This window comes from Gymnodraco acuticeps, unplaced genomic scaffold, assembly GCF_902827175.1.
Source record: "Gymnodraco acuticeps unplaced genomic scaffold, fGymAcu1.1, whole genome shotgun sequence".
In the NCBI taxonomy this organism is placed as follows: Eukaryota; Metazoa; Chordata; class Actinopteri; order Perciformes; family Bathydraconidae; genus Gymnodraco; species Gymnodraco acuticeps.
This window is the reverse complement of record NW_022992100.1, coordinates 1,312,384-1,339,432: the sequence shown is the minus strand read 5'-3', so window position 1 is coordinate 1,339,432 and position 27,049 is coordinate 1,312,384. Positions and strand designations below refer to the sequence as shown.

Here is a 27,049-nt window from a genome sequence, read left to right as displayed (position 1 = left end):
CCGTTTGCTTCGAGTGCCAATGAGAACTTTACTAAGAGATCTTGTAAATTCCTGGTTGAGGTCATTGTTTATGAGAGCTAGTAGAGGTTTGGCTCATGTCCTGAAGTGTTTTTCTCTTGCTCCCTCTGTCTTTTAAAGCTGCGTTGCCTCCGCAGATTTTACATTTGAGCTGAAGCCACCGGACACACTGCTGCTGCTGCTGCTGCTGCTGGTTCAGAGAGAGACGCTCATCTGTTCGCTCTGGAGAGGTGAGTCCAAAACCACAGCTCTGTTTCACGCAGGTTATCAGACAGCTGCTCTGTTCACTGGACAGAGGAAGTTTATCACCAGCCGGCTATTCGGTCCATTTAGGATTAGTTATGTCAAGTGCGTAATTGCTGCGTTTAACTCATCGGGTGGAGATTTCCGATATAATTGAGATCAGTTACATCCCGAGTTACAAACAGAGCGTCCTGACTGGAAAATACAGAAACGTGTGACACATACATTTTTCAGTCCATTTAAGTTTAGCTGGAGCACAGCGGTTTGCTGCCTAACAGGTGATGAACTGTATTTGTCAATGCACATGTGTTGCTATCCATTTGCGTGCATCTCTACTATAGTTCCACCCACGAGTTCATATATTTTGGAGAAACATACAGTGTATATCTTTTTTTTCCTTTAAAAAAAAAAAAAAACATTATATATTTTAGCTATCAGTCAGTGACTTATATCCTTTTAAAATAAGAGCGATGTTGTTCATAGCCAGAATAAATAGATTTATTTATGATTTGATGCTAATTTATAATGATGCTCCTTTACATTGACTCTTAACAGCTTTTAAATGGCAAGTTCTGGAAACAAAACTATGAATACTTCATAAAATGTTGCACTGTTACAACCAAAACTTTAAAAAATGTCATCTAACCCATAAAGCTACAGTAAGATATTGGTTACATAGCAGTAGCCTACATTGAGAATGATGGTACAATAACATAGTTTAGATAGAAGTTTTGAATGTATGACATTTAAGACATTAAGGGTCTGAATACTACTTCCATTACCTCTCCCTCATACATAACATAATGTCTATTTGTAAACCGTAACAATATGATGTACTCCAGCTCAATGAGGACATTGTGTGTTGTGATATTATTAATGCACATGTTGTTATGTATACTGTAAGTGGACTCCTGGCATCCCTATAATGAACAGCAGAGCGCAAAGGCACCATCATGTGTGGCTTGAAACTGTTAAAACCTAAATCAGCTACCGTCTCCTCCCTTTCTGCTTTGAGCAGCTGCCAAACCAAATGCATGATGTCATTAAAGAGACCTGGAGATTAGCTCCCTTTTCTCTGGCACACTGGACCTCCTTGTGGCTTAAGTATGACTTCACCATCCTTCAAAAGCCATAACAACTTTGAACTTCACCAAGTAATAAATTAACACACATTCTACTTCAAAAGACTGCTTTTTCTTTTGGGTTTGGATTTTTATGCAGCAGTTTATACATCAATTTTAGGACTACTAATTGTATATAATAAGTCTTTTAATTATAAATGTCTGATATAAAATAAGCATACAAACAGTCCAGCAGCACCATGACAGATTGTTCATTCATATGTAGAATTCAGCAAGAGGACATTTTCCACACTTGGAGCTTTAGTGCCTTCAAATTATTTCACCATGACTTTTATTCTTCAAATGGAGCAGAGAAACATACAGAAAGAGAAAAGAGAGAGGGTGTGTCTGAGAGCAGATGATGGAGTTGATGAGACACATGAAACAGCGCTCTCAGCAGACCAGTGCAATACTCCTAAATAGGCAATGCTGCTTGTTTGTCTGTGTTGGCTGAGTGGAGGCAATCTTCTCTCTTGTGGATGTTGAACTTCTTGTCTTGCACTGCTTTCCTCTTCCTCTCCTCTCTTCAGCTCCGAGCCTCAGCTGAATTGCACATTCTTACTTTCAAATAAAACAGAACGAAAGACAAGAGGCGAGAGCAAAAGCCACGATAAGAGGAAATGAAAAGACTGCACGATTTTCAGAAGAGAAGAAGCTAATGTGTTCAGGATTTCATGCAGATGAGAATTTATTAATAACACAGTTAATGTTTACTTTCTATATTTCTTCATTCTTCAAAGAGTAGCCTCTTATTGTAGCATTAAAGTAGAGTGTGTCCTTTTTGTTGTTGTTGAACAAACACATTTTTCAAAAGTAAACTCATATTATAGTATTTTATAAAGAAGTATTTCATTTGCCAGAAAAGTTTTACATCCATGAAGACTCATCACATTTTAGAAGCTGATCATATGGTAATTATTCTGCAAAGCTTTTAGTAACTAACTGTTATTATAGCTTGATCAGATCGCTAAAGAGAGTGCAACAATTATTTCCCTCTGAAATAAAAGTACAGTCTTCAAATAAACTCCTGTAAAGTAAAAGTACCCTTAAGTTAAGGGGATAACAGAAATCGGCTTGGATTAGCTACTGAGAGCTGCTTGTGTGAGGAAAACAATAGTCTCTGTGAACATTTACATATACAATATTAAAATGTAAATTAACATGATGCCAGAACATCACATGTCTCAGAAATTACAAAATAGAGATAGACAAGATTTCAGATGATTTATATGTATCCTCAAGGAAGTCACTACTACAGCTTCCTTAACAATGCTGCTCCTCACATCAGCAGAAAGGACTGACTGTGTTTAGAGGCTCGGGTCATGTGAGACGAGAGCTCAAGTGCTTGCTGGCCTACAGTGAAGGCTTTATCTGAAAGTGCTTGTGTGTGTGTGTGTGTGTGTGTGTGTGTGTGTGTGTGTGTGTGTGTGTGTGTGTGTGTGTGTGTGTGTGTGTGTGTGTGTGTGTGTGTGTGTGGGTGTGTGTGTGTGTGTGTGTGTGTGTGTGTGTTGTGTGTGTGTGTGTGTGTGTGTGCAACACTTAGCCCTACCCACTAGACAGGAGTGTTACTGTGGTGATAGCGCCCCCCTTGTGGCCTTTTGTCCCACCACATATTTGCCCTCTATGTTGTCTGGGTCCTGCAGCCAACACCTTGCCTGCTGCGCTCACTGACCCTTTTGTGTGTGTTGTAGTACAGCTGTGTGTGTTTGGACAAATGAGAGTGTGCGTCTGTTCTGTTGGCTTGATGTCGTGTGTGTGTGTGTGTGTGTGTGTGTGTGTGTGTGTGTGTGTGCGCATGTGTGTGTGTGCGCGTGTGTGTGTGTGAGCGTGTGTGGGTGAGTCACTGTTTCCCTGACAATGATAGTGTGGCTCGCTCTGTCACTGCTCTGTCTGCGCACCAGGATGACTGAGATTTGGAGGATGACTGAGACTCATGGATGTCCGGGGACGAGAGGTCATGTTGAGAGACGAGCTCTCAGATACAACCTTTTTGTTGCCATTGGTAACAGTGAACAGAGTGTGGGCTTGAGTTCCTATCACACTGAGCGATTTGCACTTGATGGTTGAGGAAGTACATGCCAGATGTCCTGTTTCTCTGTACCAGCCAACTACAACCTCAAGAGGCAACACCAAGCAAAACATTCATGATATGCTCCGAGCATATTGCAGTGTTTCCATTGGTGAAAAAGAAAGTGATTACGCCTTCATGCTATATGTTTCTATTTGTAAAGAATATATTTATAGTTTTATTTATTGTCCCACAGGATCAGCAGTTAGTCCCGCTCTATTAAAAGCAGGCTTTGGAGGTGGCAGGAGTAGATTTGTGCTCTGCAATCCAGTCATATCAGGACAGCAGCTAGCAGATGAGACTGACACCACTTCATATGAGCGCTGTCAGGAAACTCAAAGCAGGAAGAAGACAGATAGACAGTGCTTCAGCATAAAAGCTCTCCTAACAGCATCTAAATAACAGTTGTTTACTATAGATAGTCTGGTAAACATGCATTTGTCCTACGTTGGACTTTATTTTAAACGTGTTTCTTGATTATTAAAATGGCAATTGAATGCAGAATGAGAAAACTTGACCAAGACAGATTCATTTGATTGTGCTCAATTTTCCAAATGTGATGGTTATAATACATTATATTTATACTGCCGATGTGGTACAGTAATGTGTGTCCCCTCACATTATCCTACTTCCAAAATAACTTGCCATTGAAGCATTACACAATATGTTCATACCAAATATGTAATATGTATTTTTCTTGTATTTTTGAGTTATAAACTGTGCTCACAAAGTTCACAAACTTTCTTTCTTCTTCTTTATTCACATCCGGCTAACGCTAATTGTGCTTTCTTTTTTTGAATACTGTTGCTCAATAATATATAGAAGTAAGATCTACACTTTCTCCTTAAATTACATAATCCGAGAGAAATGCATGATGCCATGACTGAGAGATGTGAAATGAAGGGAAAGAACAGACAAAGTGTCTAGTTGGGGATTAAGAAAATAACAGGAGTGTGAAACATTAGAGGAGGAGGAACAGATGTCCTGCTGTATCAGAGAGCCGACCCACTACTGGAAGAGGTTTGGTAGGCCGGGAGTCTTGGCGCCTTCCTGCTCATTAATTAGTCTTTATGGCTTTAGAGTAATTGGGTGACAGATTAGAAAAGGACAAACGCCATGCTGGGCTCCATGGTAATGGACCACATCAAATATAATGTAATTACAACCAGATGCCCTTTGTAAGGCCAAGCACACAGTCACGCAGACTGCATTGATTGGTTTTGTATCTGATACATGAAGAAGTTTATTTGATATAGTTAAGAGTTACTCTGGTCTCTGGTGGCTCTCAGTCTCCTCTCATTCCCATCATGATCCAACATTTCTGTATTTAAGCTCGTCTGACTCTGAGGGCCCAAACCAATCAGAGTAAAGTGCCATCTGTGGAGCATCTGCTCGAAGCAGAAAAGATGATGATGGGTTATATCAGAATAGTGGGTTGGCAGTGATACAAATGGTAATACTTACGTGAAGCAGCTATAATCAGTAGTTAGATACAAATCCATGACTACTTGTAATGTTAAAGGTGTTGATGACCCTACAGAAAGTGAACACCCAGTTCCCGCAGGGATTTGTTGTTGCTATATTCAGCTCATTTGTTTTGGTTTTCCAGCCCACAAATGTACGGTGTTGGTTCACTCTCACACTACAGACCATCTGTAGAACTCACAGTCCACAGCCTGCTCGGCACCGAACAGCAGACTGACAGTTACAGACCAGCTGGATAACATACTGAGGCTCTCAGCTGCTCTGCTAGAGAGCGAGATACTTTCCTCAGGAGTTGGTCGAGACCAAACACAGAGCTCAAAGGAGTGATTATTGGATGTCAAACAACCAGAACACACCTTTGAATGAATCTTACAAAGCTTTGTATCCACTGCTTGAGTAAATAAGTTATCAAACAATTTGCACTTGTTTCTGCTGCCCAATTGGCCTAGTAACAAGTGATTACCGGTTTACATGCAATCAAAATGCAAATCACATTATTTTTGAAGTTTAAAAGATGAAGAGTTTAAAAGATGAAAAAGGTTTTAATTATTTCTTCTTATTAGCCTATTCTTATTAGATACTAATAGAGATGAGGTATTAGTCATTCTTTCGTTTCTTCTTGCTTAGCTTTTCTTCTTCTTTGATCTTCTTCTTCTTCTTCTTCTTCTTCTTCTTCTTCTTCTTCTTCTTCTTCTTCTTCTTCTTCTTCTTCTTCTTCTTCTTCTTCTTCTTCTGGATGAGGAAGAATGTCTTCAGTGAGAGCATTCATTTTGAGAGAGGAGATCAGGAATGCAACCAGTGTTTCCTGCAGCTTTCAAATAAATCTTCCCTTTTGGAACAAGAATCACAAAAAGATAAACAGGAAAGAAATCACTGGCAGTATTTATTCATCTCTATTCTAAGATATTCTACTTCGCCTCACTTTGCAGTTTAGTTTTGAACAAACTCTTTCTCAACAAGGCCGTGGTCTCTGGGTTTGACCCTCTGGATGCTACCATCTCCTCCTGTATTTCCTTTTTTATTTCTTCTTCTTTTCCTACTAACTTACTCAGATCAAATGTATTAAAAAGGGTTGGTTCAAGCGCTGGATACTAAACGAATAACTTATATATGAGAGAAGATAAGAAGACATACTCATATGGCACTCTTTGTCTCTCCTCAGCTCAGTCATATCATCTCGCTCCTGTGAGTCATCCCTTTAAGTTATGATGTTAAGTGATCCAGCATGTCATCTGTACATGTCCTGAGCACTCTAACAAAACTTTTTATGTCGGGGCAGTGGGAGTATCTGTGATCCCTCAGGGCCATCATTCAAACCCCTTTTTTATTTTGCATCGTCTGATGTTACAGCAGTGGATTCCAGTCTCTATCCCCTCATACTGTCCCTCGTCCGCCCTATTCTCTAATCCATACCCTAAAAAGGAGTGTGGGTTAAGGGTTAGGGTTGGATTTGGACGTGATCTCAGGGGTGTGTGTGGGTCACAGAGGGGTATATACAGCTCCCCATAACTGAACCAGGCTGTGGTCTCTGCGAGTGACCCTCTGTGGATGCTACCGTCTCCTCCTGTAGTCTCTTTTCATTTCTTCTTCTTCTCCTCCTCCTGACCGGCATCATGGCTTACAGACACTCAGGTAACTTAACATAAAAATGGCTGGTGCAAACTGTGGATGATACATTAAGTTATTTAATATGTTATCAGTAATCAGGTGCAAAACCAAAAAAACATGCTGTTATTGGCGTTGTTTTCCCTGTGAAGCTTGTGAAAAATTGCCCAAGACTCAAACTGAACCTGTAAAAGCTTTTTTAACATGATATTGCACAAGATAACTGTCTTGTATAACAACCATTTTTTATAACTTCATAAAAGAAAAATAGCCTTGTTTTCAGATTAGTGACAGTGGACATTAAATGTTTTAGTCAACCTGAGAAATAAATAATCTATCTACCAATAAAAAAAACATAATCCTTCAATTTTTTTTTTTTTTTTAAATCAACTAATTTGAAGACTTGTCACGAGATAAGGATTTGAGGATTGTGTGTTTATGATGTCCTTATGCAATACAGGACTCATTGAAATGTGTAACAATCTTAAACAATATGATCTAAGTTTAAAGGTCCATCTCTTGTTGATGTGTGGCATGTTCAAACAACATCTTGCAGCAAAACTAACAGCTAACATTCGAATGTCCAAATCTAAAATCTCAAACTTGTGTTTCCTTGTTGGAGAGAACTGTTTAAGTATTTCCTTATCCAAAATTAAACCACATTGTGTGTTTTTTTAGATGTGATCTCATGGGTTTATGATTACATTTTTTTTAACGAGTTTTTTGTTTTATGGTGGTTTTATCATGTTGTAGAAATCTGTGTTTTTACATATGGAGCTCTCTTCCATTTCATTAATGTATTGATGTATGTTGGAGAACAGGCTGTTCCAGAGTTTGCATTGTTTTGTTTTACAGTGACAGTGATTTTGTAAATCTCCAAAGCATTATGAAAGCTATATATTATAAAATGACCTGATAAGAAGGAGTCAAGAGAGAACAGAACATTTTGACAGTGTAGCTTTTGATTTGGCTGATCGTTGATCGTGTCTGGGTCACCCCTGCCTCTGATCATCTCCCAACACGCTGACTCACCCCTCAATCTGGTCTCACATTGACCTTTCCTGCTCTCCAAAGGGACCGCAGTGGTTCACTCCGCTCCCCTCCGCGGCTGAGGGTCGGAACATACCATGGCTGTTTGACAGGGGGCAGCTGTCACACTGTTTGTAACAAAAGATTACTGGACGTGTCCCCTCTGGAAGGTTAAAGCGCTGTAAATAGAGGGTCCCGTTCCAAAATAGGTCTGGCTTGGCTCAGTAATGAGACCCCAGCATTGTGTGTGTGATTCAACAGTGTTTGACTGCTTTAGTGCCATGAGATGCCACCAGTAGGTGAGTGTGGGCAGAGTGAGGGGCTCAGTCCGGTCTTTATCCCTGGAGCACAGCTGCAGATAGAGACCCCTCTTTCATCTCTCAATCCACACACACCAGGGGCACATACCTCACTGCAGGAGGCTCCTCTCCTTCACACGGCTGTTTACCACGTCCCACTTAGCTGCAGACGCTTTTCATAAATATTGTCCTTGTTCCTATGGTTACTAAAACAAAAAATGCCATTCCTCCCATTGTTTCCTCCATTTGTGTTTCCTGGATTAACATGATATAAATCAATTTAAAGGTCACACACTGCTCTCTCTGATACAGCTTCCACACACTCCACATTACGCACCGTTTTTTCAGGAAACCACTCAGTCTGCTCTCAGGGGACGCCGGCTGTGATGGGAATACAGGAATGTTGATAAATGAAGAAACAACATGGTGTTTACACTGAAAGCTTATATAATGACCTGGACAAAATACAGCCCAAAGTGAAGTGGGGGTATGAGATTGGGAGGGAAATGGAATGAGCCAGACCATCTAAAAATATGACTTAAGCCTTTCAGTGAGAGCTTGATAAAAAGTTTGCAGGCTGGAAAGCACGCAGCCATCTGTGAGCTGCATTTTCTAACATCACTCTCACTTCTCTCATCAGTCTGGAATGCTTCTGTAAAAACTCCATGTGTCTTTTAAATGTTCAAGGAGACACATGTGAAATGTATTTTGTCCAAGTTATGCATAGATTTGTTTTGCATTTCGAGGTCAGATTTACAGTAACAGACTGGGGCGTGAGTTTGCTGCTTTAGTCATTAAATGCTGATTCATGTTCTGTTGTTATTTATTTCTGTAAAGCCCTTTTAATCAACTATTGTTGTAAGTTGTATATAAATAAATGTATTAATTGCATTTTTTCAGAGTCACGAGGATGATAGAAAAGGCAACAGTGTCCCCATCTGGTGACTTTCTGCCACGTAGGGATGTTTAGAGTCTGATAATGTCTCGTGTTTTCAGGAGGTCCCAGGAGTTATCTCACCTCCACCATGACTGATCGCTTTGACTGCTACTACTGCCGGGACAACCTGCACGGGAAGAAATATGTGAAGAAGGACGAAAAGCACGTGTGCACCAAGTGCTTCGATAAGCTCTGCGCCAACACCTGTGCGGAGTGCAAACGCCCCATCGGCGCTGACTCCAAGGTGAAAACACAGTGTCTGAGTGACAGAGAAATAATTAATGAGTAAAAGAGAAGATACAATCAAAACATTTAAATAAACAGAAAATGGCTGCAGTGTTTTGTTCAGACATATGTCTTTTAAATATAATAAACAGAATTGGACACATTTAAAAAAAAATTGTTTTAACAAAACTAATTTTACATATTTGATAATGCAGCCCATTATAAATTAGCTACAATTTCCGTATTTGTACAATATCATATACACTTGTATTTTTAGTTTCTCATCAGTATTTTTACTTATCACAAATCATTTTCTAAAATCGTTTTCTACTAGTTTCAGATAATGTTTTCAGCTTTTATAGATTAAAAAAACATCTGAAACTGAGATGTTGGCCTAGATCAATTGAGTTGATTTGCTGTCTGCTCATAGGTCCTTTCAACAGAATTCAGGCATCATAGATTTTTTTCACATTTTTTGCCTTTTCTACCGTAACATTTTAAAATGTCTTCTGTGAAAAAGTAATATCCACCCTGAATTTTTTAGGTGTCTACTATGAATGTTATTGCATGAATACAAAAACATAAAAAAGGGGTGATATATCTGTCTGTTCAGAGAGCATCCAGTCTCAAACTCTAATAAAACGTGTCCGTCATTCAGTAGTGGAGGCTGCTTCCAAATTAAACTCACCACTCAGTCACAGGCAGCTGAATGTGTGAAAAATATACCACTAGTAAGGTTTAAATTATTTATATTGAATTTCTAGCATCTAAATCTCCTAACTCCTTCTTGGCTCACGTATGTCTCATTGGCTCGTTCTGTAATCTGCCCTGAGCCTCACTCTCCATGATGAAACTTGAATGAGGTCTGCATGAGGACAAGGTGAGAGACCTCTGCTAACATCCTCTGTGTTTCAGGAGCTGCACCATAAGAACCGTCACTGGCATGAGGACTGTTTCCGCTGTGTCAAGTGCTACAAGCCGCTGGCCAGCGAGCCGTTCAACGCCCGGGACGATGGCAAGATAATGTGCGGCAAGTGTGGCTCCCGGGAGGATGGCAACCGGTGCCAGGCCTGCTACAAGGTGGTCCTGCCCGGTGGGTTCACTTTTCTTACTTTAAAAACGAATTTCCCTCAATTTGTTCGACTATAAAATATGTGGTTGTCAAATGAGCTAAGTGAGAACCGTTTTGTCGTTTTGCTAGAGACACTTTTGTATTTGTGTAGTTTGTATCTGTGCTTTTCTTTCCGGTTTGAAATGGGTCGGGCACGGTTGGAAAATGTGATGATCAGGATGTTTGAATAAAACATTATGATAATTGTTGTTTAGGTTGCCCAACACTTTCATTTGTACCTGATTGAAACACTTCTGCACAACACTGATGAAGTCGATGTATGAGTATGTTCTTTATAAATAATACATAAAGGTGATTTTCTCTAGTAACAACTATTTCATATAACAGAGAGATAAGGAACATTTGAAAAAACATTTAATGAAAAGGCTTATTAAATGTGTGCAACACTTTCTTACCAAGGATTTAACCTGCTTTTAAACTCGATCTAGATCCCAAAGAATCCGCTCCACTGTCAGACAGAGTGGACTGTTTTTTAACTTTTAAACCATAACAATGCTTTTTTATCTCTGTGTCTCAGGATCCCAGAATGTGGAGTACAAGAACAAGATGTGGCACGAGGAATGCTTCACCTGCTTTGAATGCAAGCAGCCCATCCGCACGCAGAGCTTCCTGACCAAAGGGGAAGACATCTACTGCGCTCCCTGCCACGACAAGAAGTTTGCCAAGAAGTGTTTCCACTGCAAGCAGGTACAACCACATATCATATCATCTCATCCATATAGAGCCAAGTCTATATCAATTAAACTGTGGTGCAGACCGTTCACTTTCAGCAGCGGGAATGATTTTCCACCTCTGTAGTGTTTAAGATGTTCCTCTCTCTCTCTCTCCCTCTCTCAGCCCATCACCTCTGGAGGGATCAGCTACCAGGACCAGCCCTGGCACTCGGAGTGTTTCGTGTGCAAAACCTGCCACAAAGGTCTGTCTGGAGCTCGCTTCACTTCCCACGAGAATGACGTCTACTGCGTGGACTGTTTCAAGACTGATGTGGCCAAGAAGTGCCATGGATGCAAAAACCCAATCACAGGTCAGGGAAGCATGAGCAGATGTTTTTATTAGAATTAATGCATTTTGGGAAATCATTTTGTAGTGCATTTTACTTTCTTTCTGTACAACTATAATGGCCTCTGACAGATTACAACCCACTGGCCATAAGACATATTTAGGTGGATCAGCTCCAAAGCCCAAATATTATTTATATTGAAATAATAATAATATGCTAATTATTCAATATTTACTTGGTTAAATAAAGAGATATTCAAATGTCTTTCTTATAAGTACAAACATTACATGAATGGTTCTGAAAAATTGGAGGTGTTACAGACCAGCTGAATAAATAAATAGTATTTCCCCTTTAATCCATTTTTTCTGCTCCTTTAAACTCTGGTATATTATTTATTTAGCCCAGTTTAGCCTTTAAGATAAATGATGCCAGCCATCATACTGGTCATTCTGAATTATTCCTATACAAGTCAAATGCAGCAGACAGTAACACCATCCAAATTAATTTCAGAAAAACTCAATGTTCTCATTACCTAAGCCCAAGCTGTACCTTATTTCAAATGATAGGAATGTTTTAAAGAGATCTGTGTGTGAAGCATGGTTACCTGTCTCACACTGCTGACTGACGGCTGTCCTCCGCAGGGTTCGGCCACGGCACCAACGTGGTGAACTATGAGGGATTCTCTTGGCACGAGTACTGCTTCAACTGCAAGAAGTGCTGCCTCTCGCTGGCCAACAAGCGCTTTGTGATCAACGGAGAGCACATCCACTGCCCCGACTGTGCCAAGAAGGTGTGAGCTGCACAGAGGATCGTGTTTTAAGTGGAGTTGCGCCAACACTGACATTTAGACTGTTAATTTGCAGAAATATAACCTTTTTGTTGACAGGCTATTACGGCCTCAAATGAACATAAATGTTATTCTGTTTGTGATTTAGCAAACAAATGTCAAATTGGTGAAACTTCTCTTTGTGAGGTTGGCAGACGATAAAGGTTATTTCAACTAATTATGCACTAGCTTGAGTCATTTATCTACTCATACATTATGCAACTTGTTTCAGTGTTGGATACTAACATGGCAACAGAGTTTCTTTTGTGGGATTGTGATGTGCACTATTAGTCTAATCTAATCCGGGATTCTGTGTAGTTTTATGAGACAAAAGCTTTTTCACTGCTTTACTGGAATATTTCAGAGAGAATAATATGCTTTGACATGCATACCACTGCTCATACATATAGCTTTGATTACTAATCTGTTACATGTATCTTCCAATGGATTATCAGAAGAACCCAAATCCAAAATGAGGTCTTTGACTTTTATGCTGAAATATAAACAGCTTGTGTATTCAAGACTTTGACTGAAATGTTAAATGTTAAACAATAATAAAAGGAAAGAATGATGTGAAGTCTCTTATTTCTCTACAGAAAGACGTAAAAAAACATGGCAACGGAATATTTTTGCACGACTTTATTTGTTTTAACAGTTTGTATCATCTCAGTACACTTTTAGATCTATTTACAGTACAAATCTTACTTGGACAGGGCTTTGTTAGTAAATCTTTCAGAGAAATATTCATATTCACAAAGTCGCCCTGGGTGGGGAGACTGATTGTCGAGGCCGAGGTAAGGACAAGCTTTCTTAGTTAACTGTGATACAATAAAAATACTAAATCTCAATCTAAGGCACCGTTCTATCCTATTGTTAAAGAAAACGTTGAGGACTTAAAGCAGTCGGCTCTGTACTCGAGCCCTCAGAGATGCAGCAGGACCTGGAGTAGACAAAATATGTGTTTAAGAAGCAGCTGCAACAGCCCCCCCCCCCGACAGATGCTACACGGGACTAGAGGGGAAAGGTTTGGGGATGAGACTTCTAAAACATCTGGGAATCCACAAATGACGTTCTCTTTTCTTCCAGAATATCACGCTCCTACGAGTCTGTACAGTAAAGCTACTCCTCAGTTACCATTCTCTAAACATAGCCAGTCATTTGTGACAGTGCAGTCTCGTGTTTTTTTAAATGAGTAATAGATGAGAGCCAAAAAGCGCTGAGACATGGTAAATGATGAAGGACGGTTTATGGAGTCAGTTACATTCTTTGAGCGTATTGATCTAAAGCCCCTAGTCCTTATGTACAGAGATTTTAGTTAGCCAGCAGAGAACAAGGCAACAATAAAAGGTCCTCTAAACCTCGTGCTTGGACTGTTCAAGCATAGGGACTTTCAAGATTTCATTACAGTTCATGAACAATCCAGAAGAGACAGAAAACATGTCTGACCCACGTCATGTTCTGCCTGCTACTACAAGGATTAGTTAACCTGAGCTGATATGCCTACACTAGAACTATCCATCCCCACGTCCTTTAACATCTTATAAAACACATTGAGATGACATTAAAAGTATCAAGAAGAGGCCGGGCCACAACTGATCCTGGGTCAGACATGCTGCTGAGGGCTGTAACAACTGACCATCGAAATGTGTTTAGTCTCCGTGAAGCAAAGTTCAGAATCAGAGTTGGGGCTTAAAGCGCTAAAACAGACAAACATAAACAAACGCTAGATTTTAAGGAAAATATAGTGGGTCCCTACTTGGCCCCTTGTTTTTTTCCAGAGCTCATGTGGAAGCGGGCTTTGTGTAAGTTTATCCAGGCTGCCCAAACGTAAACTGACATCCCGTCACAGGGCACGAGTCCAACAGAAACGTAAAGCACACAGAGACTTCAATTATCCACATCCCGACGCCACCTCATCCTACACATGGCTTCATCTGCCTAATACTGATTATATACACAACACAATAACACTTAAATATATGTAGAAATGTATTTTTATATATAAACAAGTGGCCAAATGATATTATAAAAAATAATTGAAATGCATTGTGTCAGATGTAGCAGCTGGTGTTTTGGGAATTTCAAAAAGTTGGTTGAAAAAGGAGAAATACATGTAAATGGTGAAGAAGCCTCACCATGGGTGGATGTGTTGGAAAAGCTCATGTTAGAACCAGATCATTGAAAACCTGATTTGTAGTTTCAGACAAATATTCAAGGTTCAATTCAGTAACGAACACAAACCACCTGAAGAAGCTCAGAGGTAGCCATGAATGAAACTAATGGACTTCCACTGCTAAGATCGTATGTTGCAGTTATGGGTATTCAAGCAGGAGATGAGACTAAAATGTGATGCAACTCATATCTGATGTAAATTACAATGATGTCGCTCGTAAACATAACTTCTATGTACATATGTAAAAATTAACAAAACCTTAACGAACCCTAAATGAGAAACAAACTGCAGAAACTTCACTGAACAAACTAATTCATACAGTGCTGTGAGTGAACCTCAACACTATTCAGCTTCAAATGTAACAGATGGAGCTCCAGGCGCCGCCTAGTGGCCAAATAAGGAAACACACCCAGAGACAGGACAATGGGGCAAAATGAAGTATGAATACAGGGTCTACTTTCAAGTGTAAGCACATGACAGAGTTAACTGTGCATGAATGAGCTTCAGCGCAAGCAATTTAGTATATTCACAATTCAAAATTTGTAGTTGAGGAAATATTAAGGCCATATTGGATCCTGCAAAGAGCAGCCGGTCAAGTAAATTTAGACGAATCACACCTGGGACGCTTTCCTCACCAAACCCCCGACAGAACAGAATGTTTGAACCTTTCCTCCTTTAAGTCACTCTGTTCAGTTCACGCAGCCGAGTGTGCATGTGTCCTGGAATATTCTCACACAAGAGAAAAGAACAACAAGACTAAACATAGGTAATAATTACAATAACAACAAAGCCAAAATTAATAAATTACAACAAATGCACCCCTGACAAAGACAAAACTCTTAAAAAAAACTTCATCAAATTTAGACACAACATAGAAAAAGAAAAAAAAACCTTTGAGAACTAAACACAAGAGGAAGAGGAAAGAGACCTGAAGCGAGCACGTTGAAGGAATATATGGAATTTCCCTGAAGCATAACGTTGTTTTCTTTTAATATATATATATATATCATTTGAATATATTTGTTTCCTCATAATGTGGGGTGAAAATGTAGCACTTGGGGTGGTCTTTCCGCTTCTCCTTGTGCTCCTCGCTCTGGAAGAGGAGGAGGAGGAGAGAGAGAGGAGGAAGCCGTGTGGAACTTTTTTTTTTGAAGGAGCTCAGCTGGACAGGAACTTTACGAGTGCAACAGAGAGAGGCGTCTTAGCGATGGCTGCAGCATCACATCTCTGCAGAGACACGGGAGGAAGTGATTACTTTAGGAAGAGTTCATCAAAGAGTGAACACTCCCAACAGGTGTGCGTGACTCCTCACCTGACAGGGCTTCTATTGGTTGGTTAGAGGAATGCAGGGGGTTGGCGGGGGTCCCCTTGTCCTCGAAGGCCACCCTGGTCCCGTCCGAGCTCCCGTCACAGCTGATCAGGACCTGCTTACAGTCCTCCGCCTGGATCAGGGGCCGAGTCTTGGAGTGGACGTTGAGGTCGTTGAGCTCCTCGAAGCTCCACTGGTTGGATTTACCGTTCAGACCTGAGACTAAGCCCACCTTGGCGGAGTCCTGCTCATTCAGGAACTCCGAGCCCTCCACCAGGCGGCCCTTAGGAACGGGACTGGAGAGGAGAGAAAAGAGTTTCAGAAGGTTCATGAGATTTATCACAGCAGCTCAGCTTTGAGTTAGCAGAAAGAAATCCAGTCGAATAAAAGATAGGGCTGGAATAATTGTCTAGTCAATCGGACAAAATCATATTCCACTGAACTTCTATTAAACCAACCAGCGTGCATCCGCCTAGATTCATATGATTTTGGATAATACAAAGAGCTGGCAAGGCTGTCACGAGCGGATCGGCCTGCTGTTGTGGCTATTTTGACAAAGCTTATTGAGATATACCAATTCTGATATGTTCACGCTATCCTATCATAGTGATCAATGGGTCTGACGTTTTAATATCCACTGTAGTATTTAAACAAAATCAATTAATTGAGCCCCTTCTGTTCTTTATTTGAGATTACAATACACTAGAGCGCTTTCTGGGAGGGTCTCATTATTTCATTGTCTTGTCTCTGGTCATACCTCACTGCCTGAGTCTCCTCTGTGCTCATGCCGTTGTTATTCTCCTTGTCGTCAGTCTCTGCTTTCCCGTTCACGCTGCCCGGCGGCGCCTCTCGCTCCGCCTCCGGCTCACCGGAGGACAGATCGCACTCAGCTTTGTCCTCTTCCTGGCCTACCATGTAAATAGAGGAACAGATTTGGTTTAGATGAGTCATAAGTTGAGTTTTATGTAAATTCCCACGAATGGGCCTTTTATGTAAAGTGTCTGCAAACTAACCCAAAGAGGGGAAGACACGCCTTCACTCTCAGTGGTGAGGTACCACATTCAGAAAGGCAGTGATACATACAGTGATCCTGAAACTGTAACCAGTGTGGACGCCTGACCACTTACTCTGAGTTTCACAGTTTATCTGGTCCTCTTCATCGTCATCTTCATCCTCCTGTTTGTCATCCTCATCATCCTCCTCATCCTCATCATCCTCTCCTGCCTCACCCTATGGAGGAGACACAAAGACGTGTTGGCGTACACTCAGAGTAAAGGATTCTCTGCTGGCTGAGTGAATGTGAGCTCACCTTTTCGCTCTGCTCCCCCTTTCTGGTTCTTTTCATGATCTCTTCAATTCTCTGAAATGGTTGAAAAGGTTATATGTATAAAAGGAAGAAGAGATGTTGTCATGAAGACACCAAGCTGGTAAATAATGTCATGACATGTAAACAGAGAGATGTGGCAGTCACTGAGGCTAGGGCTCCTTGGTGTCTCCATACCTTCTTCCTCTCCATGCGCTCCTGCTGGTTCTGCTGCATGACGCGCTCTCTCTCCTGACGGACCTTCTCGGCCTCCTCCAGAGCCTTGGCCTCGGCCTCCTCCCGCTCCTTCTGCAGCTCGGCCTGTTTCACCACCTCCTCTTCGGCCATTTTCACCCGCTCCTCCTCAGCTAGAAGAGCATCTTCCTCGTCTCGGATTTTCTTCTCCTCCGCAAGCTTCTTCTCCTCCTCCAGGCGTATCAGGCGAGCCTCCTCCGCTAAGCGCATCTCCTCTTCCTTTCTCACCCTGGTACGGCAGAGACAGCAGTTAGTAAGAATACTCACAATAAACAGAGGGGGGAAAGTGAGAGAATTAAGAGAATAATCCCAATAATCTTACTTCTCCTCTTCCTCCCTCTGTAACCGGAGCTGCTCCTCCTTCTCTTTCTGCTCCCGCATTAATCTCCGGTTCTCCGCCAGGATCTTTGCTGCCTCAGCGGCAGAGTTGGTGCCCGTCGAGCCTTTAGAGTCTGACAGGGCAGGGAAAGAAAATACGTTACGCACTGCATGATGTCGCCCTGTCACCCATTCCTCAACAGAGAGAGAGACACATGGATCATAGAGGAAGCTGCCTGATTCTGAGTTGGGGGACTTTCACATGATGATCTCTGAGCTCTTTAAAATAATTCAGAGGGTAAACCGACACATACAGTACACAGGGACGAGCAATATGACGGTACATAAATATAATTTATTACTTTGAGTATATTATTCTATTGTAGGCTATCTTATGCATTATAATAGCATCATTGTATTGCCTGAGGCAAGGACAGAGACCAGCAGACTCAATGTCGTTCGGGGGTGTGTGTGTGTGTGTGTGTGTGTGTGTGTGTGTGTGTGTGTGTGTGTGTGTGTGTGTGTGTGACAGAGGAAGAGAGGGTGGATTACTGCATGCATATTTCTGTAAGGTATCTATGTCAACTTGACCAAACCTGACCCGTGGTCATAGGCCTTGTAGGCAATGTTGAGCAATTGATGAGCAGAAGGTCAGAAGCGGATTTTTGTCAAGTATTTCATTTGGATGTTACATAAAAAACAAACAGTCTTTTGTTATTTGGTCTAATAAAAGGGTTAGAAGATATCAAATAACATAAGTTATGTATTTCCATTTTATACACTCATTCACATAAAACTGTGCCACTCAGAACTTTTTAGCTTCAACATCTTTCATATGCACAGCTGACAACCCTCTTTGCTGCGCTGCAAGTCATTAAAAAAGCAGAAGTAATGATTAAGCTATTTCTTTTTGCAGAACACCCTTCTCTCCAGGAGGTGGCCACACACACACACACACACACACACACACACACACACACACACACACACACACACACACACACACACACACACACACACACACACACACACACAACACACACACACACACACACACACACACACACACACACACACACACACACACACAACACACACACACGTATTAATACAACCTCCCACTACAATTTATTTTTGATCCAATAGTTCCTGCTGCTCTATTTCCCCCTTTTAATTTAGTTTCCACCCCTTCCAGTATGGATTAAATAAAGTATAATATAAAGAAGAGACGAGATTTCTTTATCTATTTATAAATTAACTATTAATAAATCAGTATCTATTTACAAGAATGTCAAATGGGGCGTTCCCCCGGCCTGCTCCCTCCTACTGACTCCATGGTGCACGAGAAGAGGGAGGGGTCTCGCTGTTGGGACCAGAGCTCTAGGATTACTTTAGAAATAATTACACTAGGACTCTGGTCAAGGTAGTTGTTGCAAATGTTTCAACGGTTCTTCCTCAACACGTTGTTTAAGATTGAAAAGTGTTACAAATTGAAACCTTGATGTCTTCTTATCTTTTGCGCTGTATAACTTTCCCGTTGACAACATGATGCGCGCTATAGTGTGTGTGTTAGTGACTGCGACGTACCCGTCTATGCAACCTGTGTGTGTGTATAACGTAAAACCATCATGCCGCACTTGTGTACATTTGGTCAAAGAAAACAACGAGATATGAGCCTGATCACGCCCGAACGATGGCTGCATCTCTTTTACAAAGCTATCTGAATAAAGAGTTTGACAAATATCTGACTTGGACTCATCTTGTGAGCGTAAGTGGGTTCGGCCCCACAGTAATATTTATATGGAGTAGAGACCATATCATGCTGGGTCACTTCACTCCCAGAGATTGACAGCACGTCTCGATGCACCAGCGCAAACATCCTGGTCGCCAGAATAAATATCAGCCTTAGCAAATATTGGTACTGACTTATTAAAGTTTGTCAGCTGACCAGGGTTGTTAAGTCTGACTTGATATGGACCTGTTATACATGGTGAGTACTAAAAATGGAATGGTTTAACTACATTACAGTTTAAGGAAAACAATAAAGCATTTAAACTGTGGACAGTATTCTGATCACAGAGAATTGCTCACCGTCTTTCTCTTTGCTCTTGCTGGACTCAGAGGGCAGAGGAGACACAGCCAGGACAGGACACATATCCTTGGATTTGGAGTCTCTCTTTCTCAAGGTGGCGGGCCCTGTTGGAGTGAGGGCTGATTTCTGGATAGGTGGAGGTTTGGCTGACGAAGACCCGGGGGACGGGGGGCGCTGCTTCATCGCACCTGGTGAGGGCGGGCGCGTCTTGGAATTCTGCCTGTAAGAACAAAGTGTGAGCCGTTTGTGCTTTGTCATGAGATCAAGAGGAAAAGCTGCATCAAACTCATAAAACCTAACGTCAAGTATCAATGAAGCCGTTTTGGAGAAGTAGTCGTACTTGGATGCTGGGGAGGGGGTCCTCTTTGGGGCCGGGTTGGGGGCCGGGGAGGGGGTCCTCTTTGGGGCAGGGGAAGGGGTCCTCTTTGGGGCCGGGTTGGGGGCCGGGGATGGTGAGCGGTTGCGTCCCAGGGTAGAAGATGGGGAGGCGGGGCGTTGCCCTCCAGGCGATGAAGACGTCTTGTCCTTCTGTAGTTCCACAGATGGGACAATAGTGAGGAAATAACTATTAATCACTGAAAAGGATCATGCTAAGAACTCAAAATGAATCCTTTAAATTACCTTTACCTTTTGTTTGTCTTTAACAAAAAAGTTGTAAATTATGTAATAAAAAAAGAGCCCATTATTATTATTGTAAGTATCAATAGAAGGAACATGGATGATTGAATTCTGTATAAGCCCGCCTCCCCAGGTTTGACTAGCTTTAAACAGCGACACAATGCTGTTGTGAAGGAGCCGTGGATCAGGTTTAATTCATCTATTTTTAATGCTCATGTGCTATGTTGGTCACCGCAAACATGATGACAGAGAGCACAGCAAGGTCAACCATGTGACACACAGAGGAAAATATACAGTGCTGTCCCAGCCAAGCCTTCAGTACTGAACGTTCAGACCAGGTATTAACATGCGTCTTTTGTGATCTCATCACTAATGGATTGTGGGTCACATTGAAAGAAGTCCTGGTCAACTCAAATTCAGGGTGCGGAAATCAATCGATCACTTTGTCCACAATGTCTGAGCTCTGGATATATTGTTTTTAACTGTACTGTAAAATGAGTTACAAAAAAACGATCTCATGTCACAGAAACCACAGAGAGAGAATCTGTTATCATAGTTCCTGTGATGTGTCAGGGATTTTTATTTCAGTGCTCTGCCGATATCTGACACCCGCCCGCCTGCTCTTATCCGATGCTCTTTGCAGCTAGAATATGTATTTAGTTACTTAATGCAAACAGGAATGAGGTGTTTATTCTCAACACAAAGTGGTCACCGGATAAGTCCAATAATGTGAGATGTGAACTGACTTGAAGCCACTTGTGATGGATCAACAAAGCAACTGTAAATGGCAGGTCTGAACAGGAGGGAAATGTAAGAAATGAGCCCACCTTTATAATAGAGTTTACAACAAGGAGTCAGGGACAACATTTTCATTTCCTATTTAAGTCAATATGGTATTGGAGCCAGAGCGGTAACCAGAAGTCATCTCGAAGCATTACACTAAAGTCATTTCCCCATAACAAACCTAAACCCCTAATAATATCCTTTAATAAGCAAAACATGGAAACGAGTAAGCATGCAGCCGACCTACAGAGTTTAATTGTGCACGATTATTGTTATTTTCTAATATACCTTTTGAAACACCCCGCCTGTAGTCAGAAAGCCTAACTCAGTGTGTCAGAGTGAGCGATCAGCTGTGCATTTCAATGACCTCCACACCAGTTTGTGCGTGTGGAGGAGAAAAGACAATGAAATGGCCAGGAGAGAAGAGGCCTCAGAGTCAGGGTGGGTCTGCTTTGAATGGTCTGATCTTTTTATAATCCGGCCACTGTGGATCCCTTTGTCTCATGGGATGACAATGAGGCCCTTCACAGCCAGAGAGGAAAATGGTCGGGTTATCGAGAGAGAGAGAGAGAGAGAGAGAGAGAGAGAGAGAGAGAGAGAGAGAGAGAGAGAGAGAGAGAGAGAGAGAGAGGCAGGCACTAAAGTGAGGAAATCGGAACCATCACTCATGATGATCAGCATTAGAAAGAAGCAGTTACTAGTTTTACCACATTTGTCAGCAGCTTGGTGGAAAGTGCTTTTTTCTGAATCAAATAGCTTTTCAGTAGCTTAGGTCTGTTATTCATCAAGGAGTGTTGTGTCACATTTTTCAAGCTTATTGAGCACTGAAATAAAACAGCTCATGATCAGTTCGTGACGTCACTGGAATACACAGCGTACAGAAGCTTTTCTGTTCGGTGTCGATTCTAGGGCCGATGCCTACGCCAGCCCTTCTGCAGGTAGTGCAGACACATTGCTGCAGCTCAGCTTGCTTCATTTCTCTGGGGGGTGGCTTAAACATAGTTAAGCTTTATTTAGAGAAGAGTAACTCAGAGAAAATGTCCCTGAATAAAGTAGTAGCAGTAAGCAGGATAACGTTTTGGCAATTTACGAACACGTTTCTATTATGATCGACCAGCAAAGGTCAAACAGCTGGAGCAGGAACAACATTTCCCTACTGTTCTCCTCCTGCAGAAATACTTTGACAGGCAAATGAGGCCGGATGTATGCACATAAATCAGAGTCTTTGGAGCCATCGGCTTATTTCACCAAGCATGTCATTTCAATTCAGGAAAGCATGCACTTCTCGTCCCCATGTAAGACATCTCTGTGCTGTCAAAGGGTGTCTCTCTCAAGTGCTACCAACAATTAAATAAAGTGTCAACTACAACAAAAAATTATAGTCTATCCGTATTTTCCAAGTCAAATTAAACGACTTTCTCATGTAAAGCATAATTATAAACGGAAGAAATTACATAATACTGTACAATATTCTCTAAATTATGTTTATAAAAAACACAAAAAAAAGTATCCTACTCATCCTTAAAACCTGAATGTCATTCATGTGCTACATTTGTTATCACTTTGTGATAGGAGTGATAATATCTCATCTCTTTCGACTCCACTTCGAGCGATAGAACTATTAACAAAGCACTTATATACTAATAAAGGGCTGGCTTATCTAAAGCCAGTTGAGTAGCACTTGAAATGTTTTTGCTCTATGAAGCCTGATGTACTTATATGATTCTGTTTTCTTCAAGTTTGTATTTTGTTGGTCGAATGTACTTCTTGTAAGTCGCTTTGGATAAAAGCGTCAGCTAAATGTAATGTAATAATATTTTCAGATTAGAAGATGCCATCTAACGCCAGGTTACTCCATCAGTAAATGCAAACTGACTGAGTGACAAAGGGCTGTAAAATAACTCAACATTATCCTTGAGACCACAGTTCTATCGGAAATAGCAACAGTTCAAATCTAGCAAACAGATTTCGATACCGTACCATGCAGCGTCACACTGAGGTATACCTCCTGCATAGTCATTTTACACACATGTATGATAAGTACTTGTATAACCATTAGCATAGCCATAGAAATATACATTTATGTAAAGAGTAATAGCACCAGCTTACGGAGAAGGACAGAGGGAGGACTTTCAGGAAGAGAAAGCTTTCCATTTAGTAAATAACAACACTGACAATTGTTTTCTTTTCTGATTCAGTTTTCTTCGTAGGCCAGTGGTGCTAGGCACATTAGCATAAAGAGGTGTTCTCACCATTGAAGGGTCGAGGGCTCCGTCGGCCGACACCGAGGTGGTCATGCCGCTCTTCTGCCGGTCAATGCTGCGGCTGCGCACTGGGCCCCCCCCGCGGTGGGTTCAGGGGACTGGCAGAGGCTGAGCGAGGACACAGGTGACACTCTGGTAAAGGACATAGTCATCGCATGGCCAGGGAAGCACAGCCAATGGGAGGCGTGAAAAGCGGTCGAGTTGGACAGCAAAGCAGCAAAGGAAAGACAAATGAAGGGAGTAGAGGGAGAAAGGAGAGAGGAAGGGAGGGCAGATGATGTTTGGAAGAAGTGAAAGAGCGTTTTATTAAGGGGACAAGAGCACAAAGAAAAGCGATTTGTTAGAAATAGCACATGACATCAGGCAGGAAACAGTTTTTTGAAGATCACAGGAGACATGAGGAGCAGAGAGCAACAGTCTCACACAAACCCCAGACACTCCCAGTCCCTGAACACACCATAAAACACCAAACACAACAGCACAGCACACACTACACAAAACCTACCACCAACACAATACAACACACACATCACACAGATTCATTAGTACACTAAACACACAATGAATGTTGATAGTGTCGAGTGTTGTGTTCAGTTAAAGTAACAACAAATGTTGAGTAGTAGACTTTAGAATTCTTCCTGCCATAATACTCTAACGTTCTGGACTTAAAATGTGACATTGAATGCCACATTTTTCATAGCAGGACAAAGCCATCTCTGGCACAAACACTGCCTTACAGGAACTAAAGAATTCAGAAACACGACCGTCTACAATGTAGACACTGTGCTGTTAAATGACTGTCTTTACCACGAGTTTAATGTCTCCTGTATTTAGCAAGGAGAGTAAAGACTGTAGTCCGCTGGCTATGAGCTTGCTGTGTCAGATTGAGGGATTAGCCGTGATAATCCTGGACCTGGAGAACACTCCCTGCTACAGCCTGTTCACAAATGTGTTTTGTAATTCACTCCGATTGTGCACTGAGCAGCTATGAAATGTCCCCTATCATGGGCTATGAATGCTGCTTTTAATGTGATGTGTCATCGCTCTGCTGGGGCTATACTTAGCAGGAGATCTATAGCTGCTAATGGGTTTGTAATGGCTGGTCAATAAACACAGCCTAAAACCATCACGGGAAATACAGTTGCAGCGTTGAAGTGAGTCAGTGCTTCACAGTATGCTACTTTCCATCCATAAAAAAGGGAACAAGAAAAAGGCTGTGTTCATCAGTGTGTGTCAGGGGGTTCATACCAGATGCCTGCGCTGTATATTCTCAACCGCTGCCTTATCTAATGTAGATCCCTCGCATTGTACAATAACACATGAAGAACAACATGTAAGGCATGCAAGTCCTCCTGTGGGATGCTCAACGCCACCTAGATGGCCATATTCTTACTACAAAATATCAGCACCAAATCTAGTGCCAGAATTGGGACATACTGAATTTGATTAGTGTGACTTTAAGCCCTCATATTTAACGGAATATGCTAGCTATCCCAATTTCAGCAACGTGTACTGGAGTCCCCAGCGCTTTAGTCTCGCCACCAGAACACATGCAAGAGCCCAACAGTCTCATTCTGACGTAACAAGAACCAACAGGTAAGCAGCTTAGAGCAAATCTCCCAGCATGGACCCGGAGACTCCTCGGATGCAGAGACATGCTCCCAGCCAAGTCAGACCTGCTCAGCTCAGCACACAACAGCCAATTGTGTCAGGTCTGAGATTGCATGTGAGCTGGACCTGTGTGTGTGTGTGTGTGTGTGTGTCAATATTTGTAACTATGCTCTCTCACATGACTGTACTTTGCTGCAAATAATAACCGTACATAAAGCATAAACAGCTGATTGTTTACAGCTACTTTAAAAACAGGGAGCAGCGACTTCTGTAATCCCACCACCAAGAGGCAACCATTTGCTTTGAAAGGATCCTTACAGCAGGACAATGTCTGGGGAATGAGTTTGGATGTAGTGAAGTGATGCTGGGATGATTTGCTACTGGTAAAATGATGTAACTAGGGAGCACCAGGGTCTTTGTCTAGCCATCCTTTCTCTACGTCAGGGTCTCCTAGGTTACCTGGAGCATTTGTTCCTTCAGCTGACAGGGCGGCGGCGCTCTTGCTCCTAGCTAGTGAGGCCTGGGTGGGGGTGAGCAGGCGACTAAGGACCCCTCCGTCCACAGTGCCGACCGCTGCCTTGCGAGCTACACGGCCGAAAAAGCACCCAAAAAAAAGAGAGAACAAAGAGGCCAAGAAGGAAAGAGTGGATGAGAATGGGGGATGAAAGTAAAACAAAGGAGGGAAGGGGGGGTCAATTAAGTTTGGAGAATTCACCACGGGATTTAACCAACAGGAAAGAATCAACATTAAGAACCAAAGGTTGTGTGTCAATAGTCTTACATGGGCTCCTTATCAAGGTCCTGTTAACTTTCAGTGATATTAAATGAGGATAAAGGACGCCATGGAAGAGTGCTGAGACAGACCAAAGACTGATTGTTTGGTTACTGAAGATCAGTTAAAACAGTAGTCAGATAATGAGGTCAAATCAATGGTCCTTTAAGGTTGAGGGAGGCGTGCTGATGGGAAAAAACAATTCATTAGTGAACTTCAAAGAGTCATTAGAGGAAACCTATAGGGTAGTGAAAAAACCTAAAAGTGACCGTGGCCCGGCAAGAGTTCTTTTAGCTTCTGCTGGGAAACATTTCCATATTTAATATAAAATATGTGCCAAAAATGGATTAAGAAAATAAGGCTGACTTCAACGGTCAGCTTATTATGAAAGCACTGTGGTGGACATTGATTTCACAGCAGAAACAAAGAGTTATTGCTTCCATTAAATGAAAGAATTAGCAATTCCATATTTAGGCCGTTGCCGCTACCTAAGCTACAAAGCAGATATTATACGAGATGAGTTAAAAGTGTTGATGGGTTGATTTTGCCACATGTCCCTGAATGCTATCTCTTTAAAAAGGAGTCACACACTTCCCTTTGGAGCCCCTTACTGAGAAGACATCTGTTGCAGACAGACTTGTTTGTTAGCGGTTGAGTGCTAGCCGTTGGAGATTGGCAGCACAGCAAGATGCTTTTCACCCAGGTACTCACAATCTGAGTTATTAGTCCGAGCTAAGGTTATCATAAGATATATGGGTTATCATTTGGGAGTTTTTGGGTTAAATGGCGTAAGAAGTGTTTATTTTTTCAGATTATAAGTATTAAATCAGAATGAATGATTTTAGCGTGTTGTATTATCTGTATAGGTTAATCACACCAAACAAACATGTATACAAAACAGGAACATTTTAACATTAGATGGTCTGCACGAATGTTGACATAGCTATAGGACAAACAAAAGCATTGGTGGTTAATGGTTATACACAGACTGCAGTGAGCTGATTATTCCGGTGCTCTGGGGGTGCAATGGTGGGATGGCACTGACAAACACCACGCTGGAGCACGAGCCTAGAGACTGAAATATGACGTCATCTTGGAGGGAGAAAACAATCAACACTTTGTGACACCACACAACAATTCACTGTGTTAGTGCAGGCACCGCTCAACATAACCATTCCTTGATAAAACAATTAAAAAAAAGGTTAAAAGAGAAAGATAATCTGTCAGTAAGAAACATGGCACAGTCAGGCACGGAAAGAGATCTGGTAGGTTCAATTAGCAGGAAGGTTAAGGCACACCTAGTGTTCCCAGTAAATCACAGACACACTTTAGACAGGCTTAGCAGCTGCCTGGGGATAATTCAGCAGTCAGTGAGCAATGCTTAATTGGAAGAGAACGTAGACAGAAGAAAAGGAAACACATGAAGAGTTGGCCCGTTTATAAGGACAAATAAAGCCGATGACACTGAACAAAGCCACGTGTTATCCCAAAACCTCTTAGTAGCCGACAGTGCTGTTAAAGTTTAAAAATCCGAGCAAAATTCAGGGTGAGCAAGCTGTGAAC

The 27,049-nt window shown here is 41.7% G+C and overlaps 2 protein-coding genes across 3 annotated transcripts in view; one reads left to right on the top strand and one right to left on the bottom strand.

The window, feature by feature from the left end:
* The first annotated feature begins 161 nt into the window (after positions 1-161).
* fhl1a (four and a half LIM domains 1a) lies at positions 162-12,560 on the top strand. 2 transcript variants are annotated; one of them, XM_034202878.1, is made up of 6 exons: positions 162-248; positions 8,865-9,049; positions 9,946-10,123; positions 10,680-10,849; positions 11,000-11,186; positions 11,804-12,560. In XM_034202878.1, the coding sequence occupies exons 2-6, from the start codon at positions 8,894-8,896 to the stop codon at positions 11,956-11,958; spliced, it is 846 nt and encodes a 281-aa protein (XP_034058769.1). In that variant the 5' UTR covers positions 162-248; positions 8,865-8,893; the 3' UTR covers positions 11,959-12,560. The 2 variants fall into 2 exon arrangements, with proteins under 2 accessions (XP_034058769.1, XP_034058768.1); XM_034202877.1 differs by lacking the exon at positions 162-248 and adding an exon at positions 5,785-6,567.
* A 52-nt stretch (positions 12,561-12,612) lies between these two features.
* The window catches only part of map7d3 (MAP7 domain containing 3), a 28,629-nt gene continuing 14,192 nt past the window's right edge, over positions 12,613-27,049 (bottom strand). Inside the window, 12 exon segments of the mRNA XM_034202875.1 lie at positions 12,613-15,388; positions 15,474-15,766; positions 16,228-16,378; positions 16,598-16,700; positions 16,780-16,830; positions 16,972-17,257; positions 17,351-17,480; positions 19,438-19,658; positions 19,779-19,966; positions 23,092-23,181; positions 23,183-23,235; positions 25,174-25,299. Of these exon segments, the coding sequence (XP_034058766.1) occupies positions 15,381-15,388; positions 15,474-15,766; positions 16,228-16,378; positions 16,598-16,700; positions 16,780-16,830; positions 16,972-17,257; positions 17,351-17,480; positions 19,438-19,658; positions 19,779-19,966; positions 23,092-23,181; positions 23,183-23,235; positions 25,174-25,299 (1,700 nt within the window). The 3' untranslated portion in view covers positions 12,613-15,380.

Coding starts and splice junctions, on each gene's coding strand:
- fhl1a (XM_034202877.1), top strand. Junction 9,050..9,945: donor CCATCGGCGCTGACTCCAAG/GTGAAAACACAG, acceptor TCTGTGTTTCAG/GAGCTGCACCATAAGAACCG. Junction 10,850..10,999: donor AGTGTTTCCACTGCAAGCAG/GTACAACCACAT, acceptor TCCCTCTCTCAG/CCCATCACCTCTGGAGGGAT.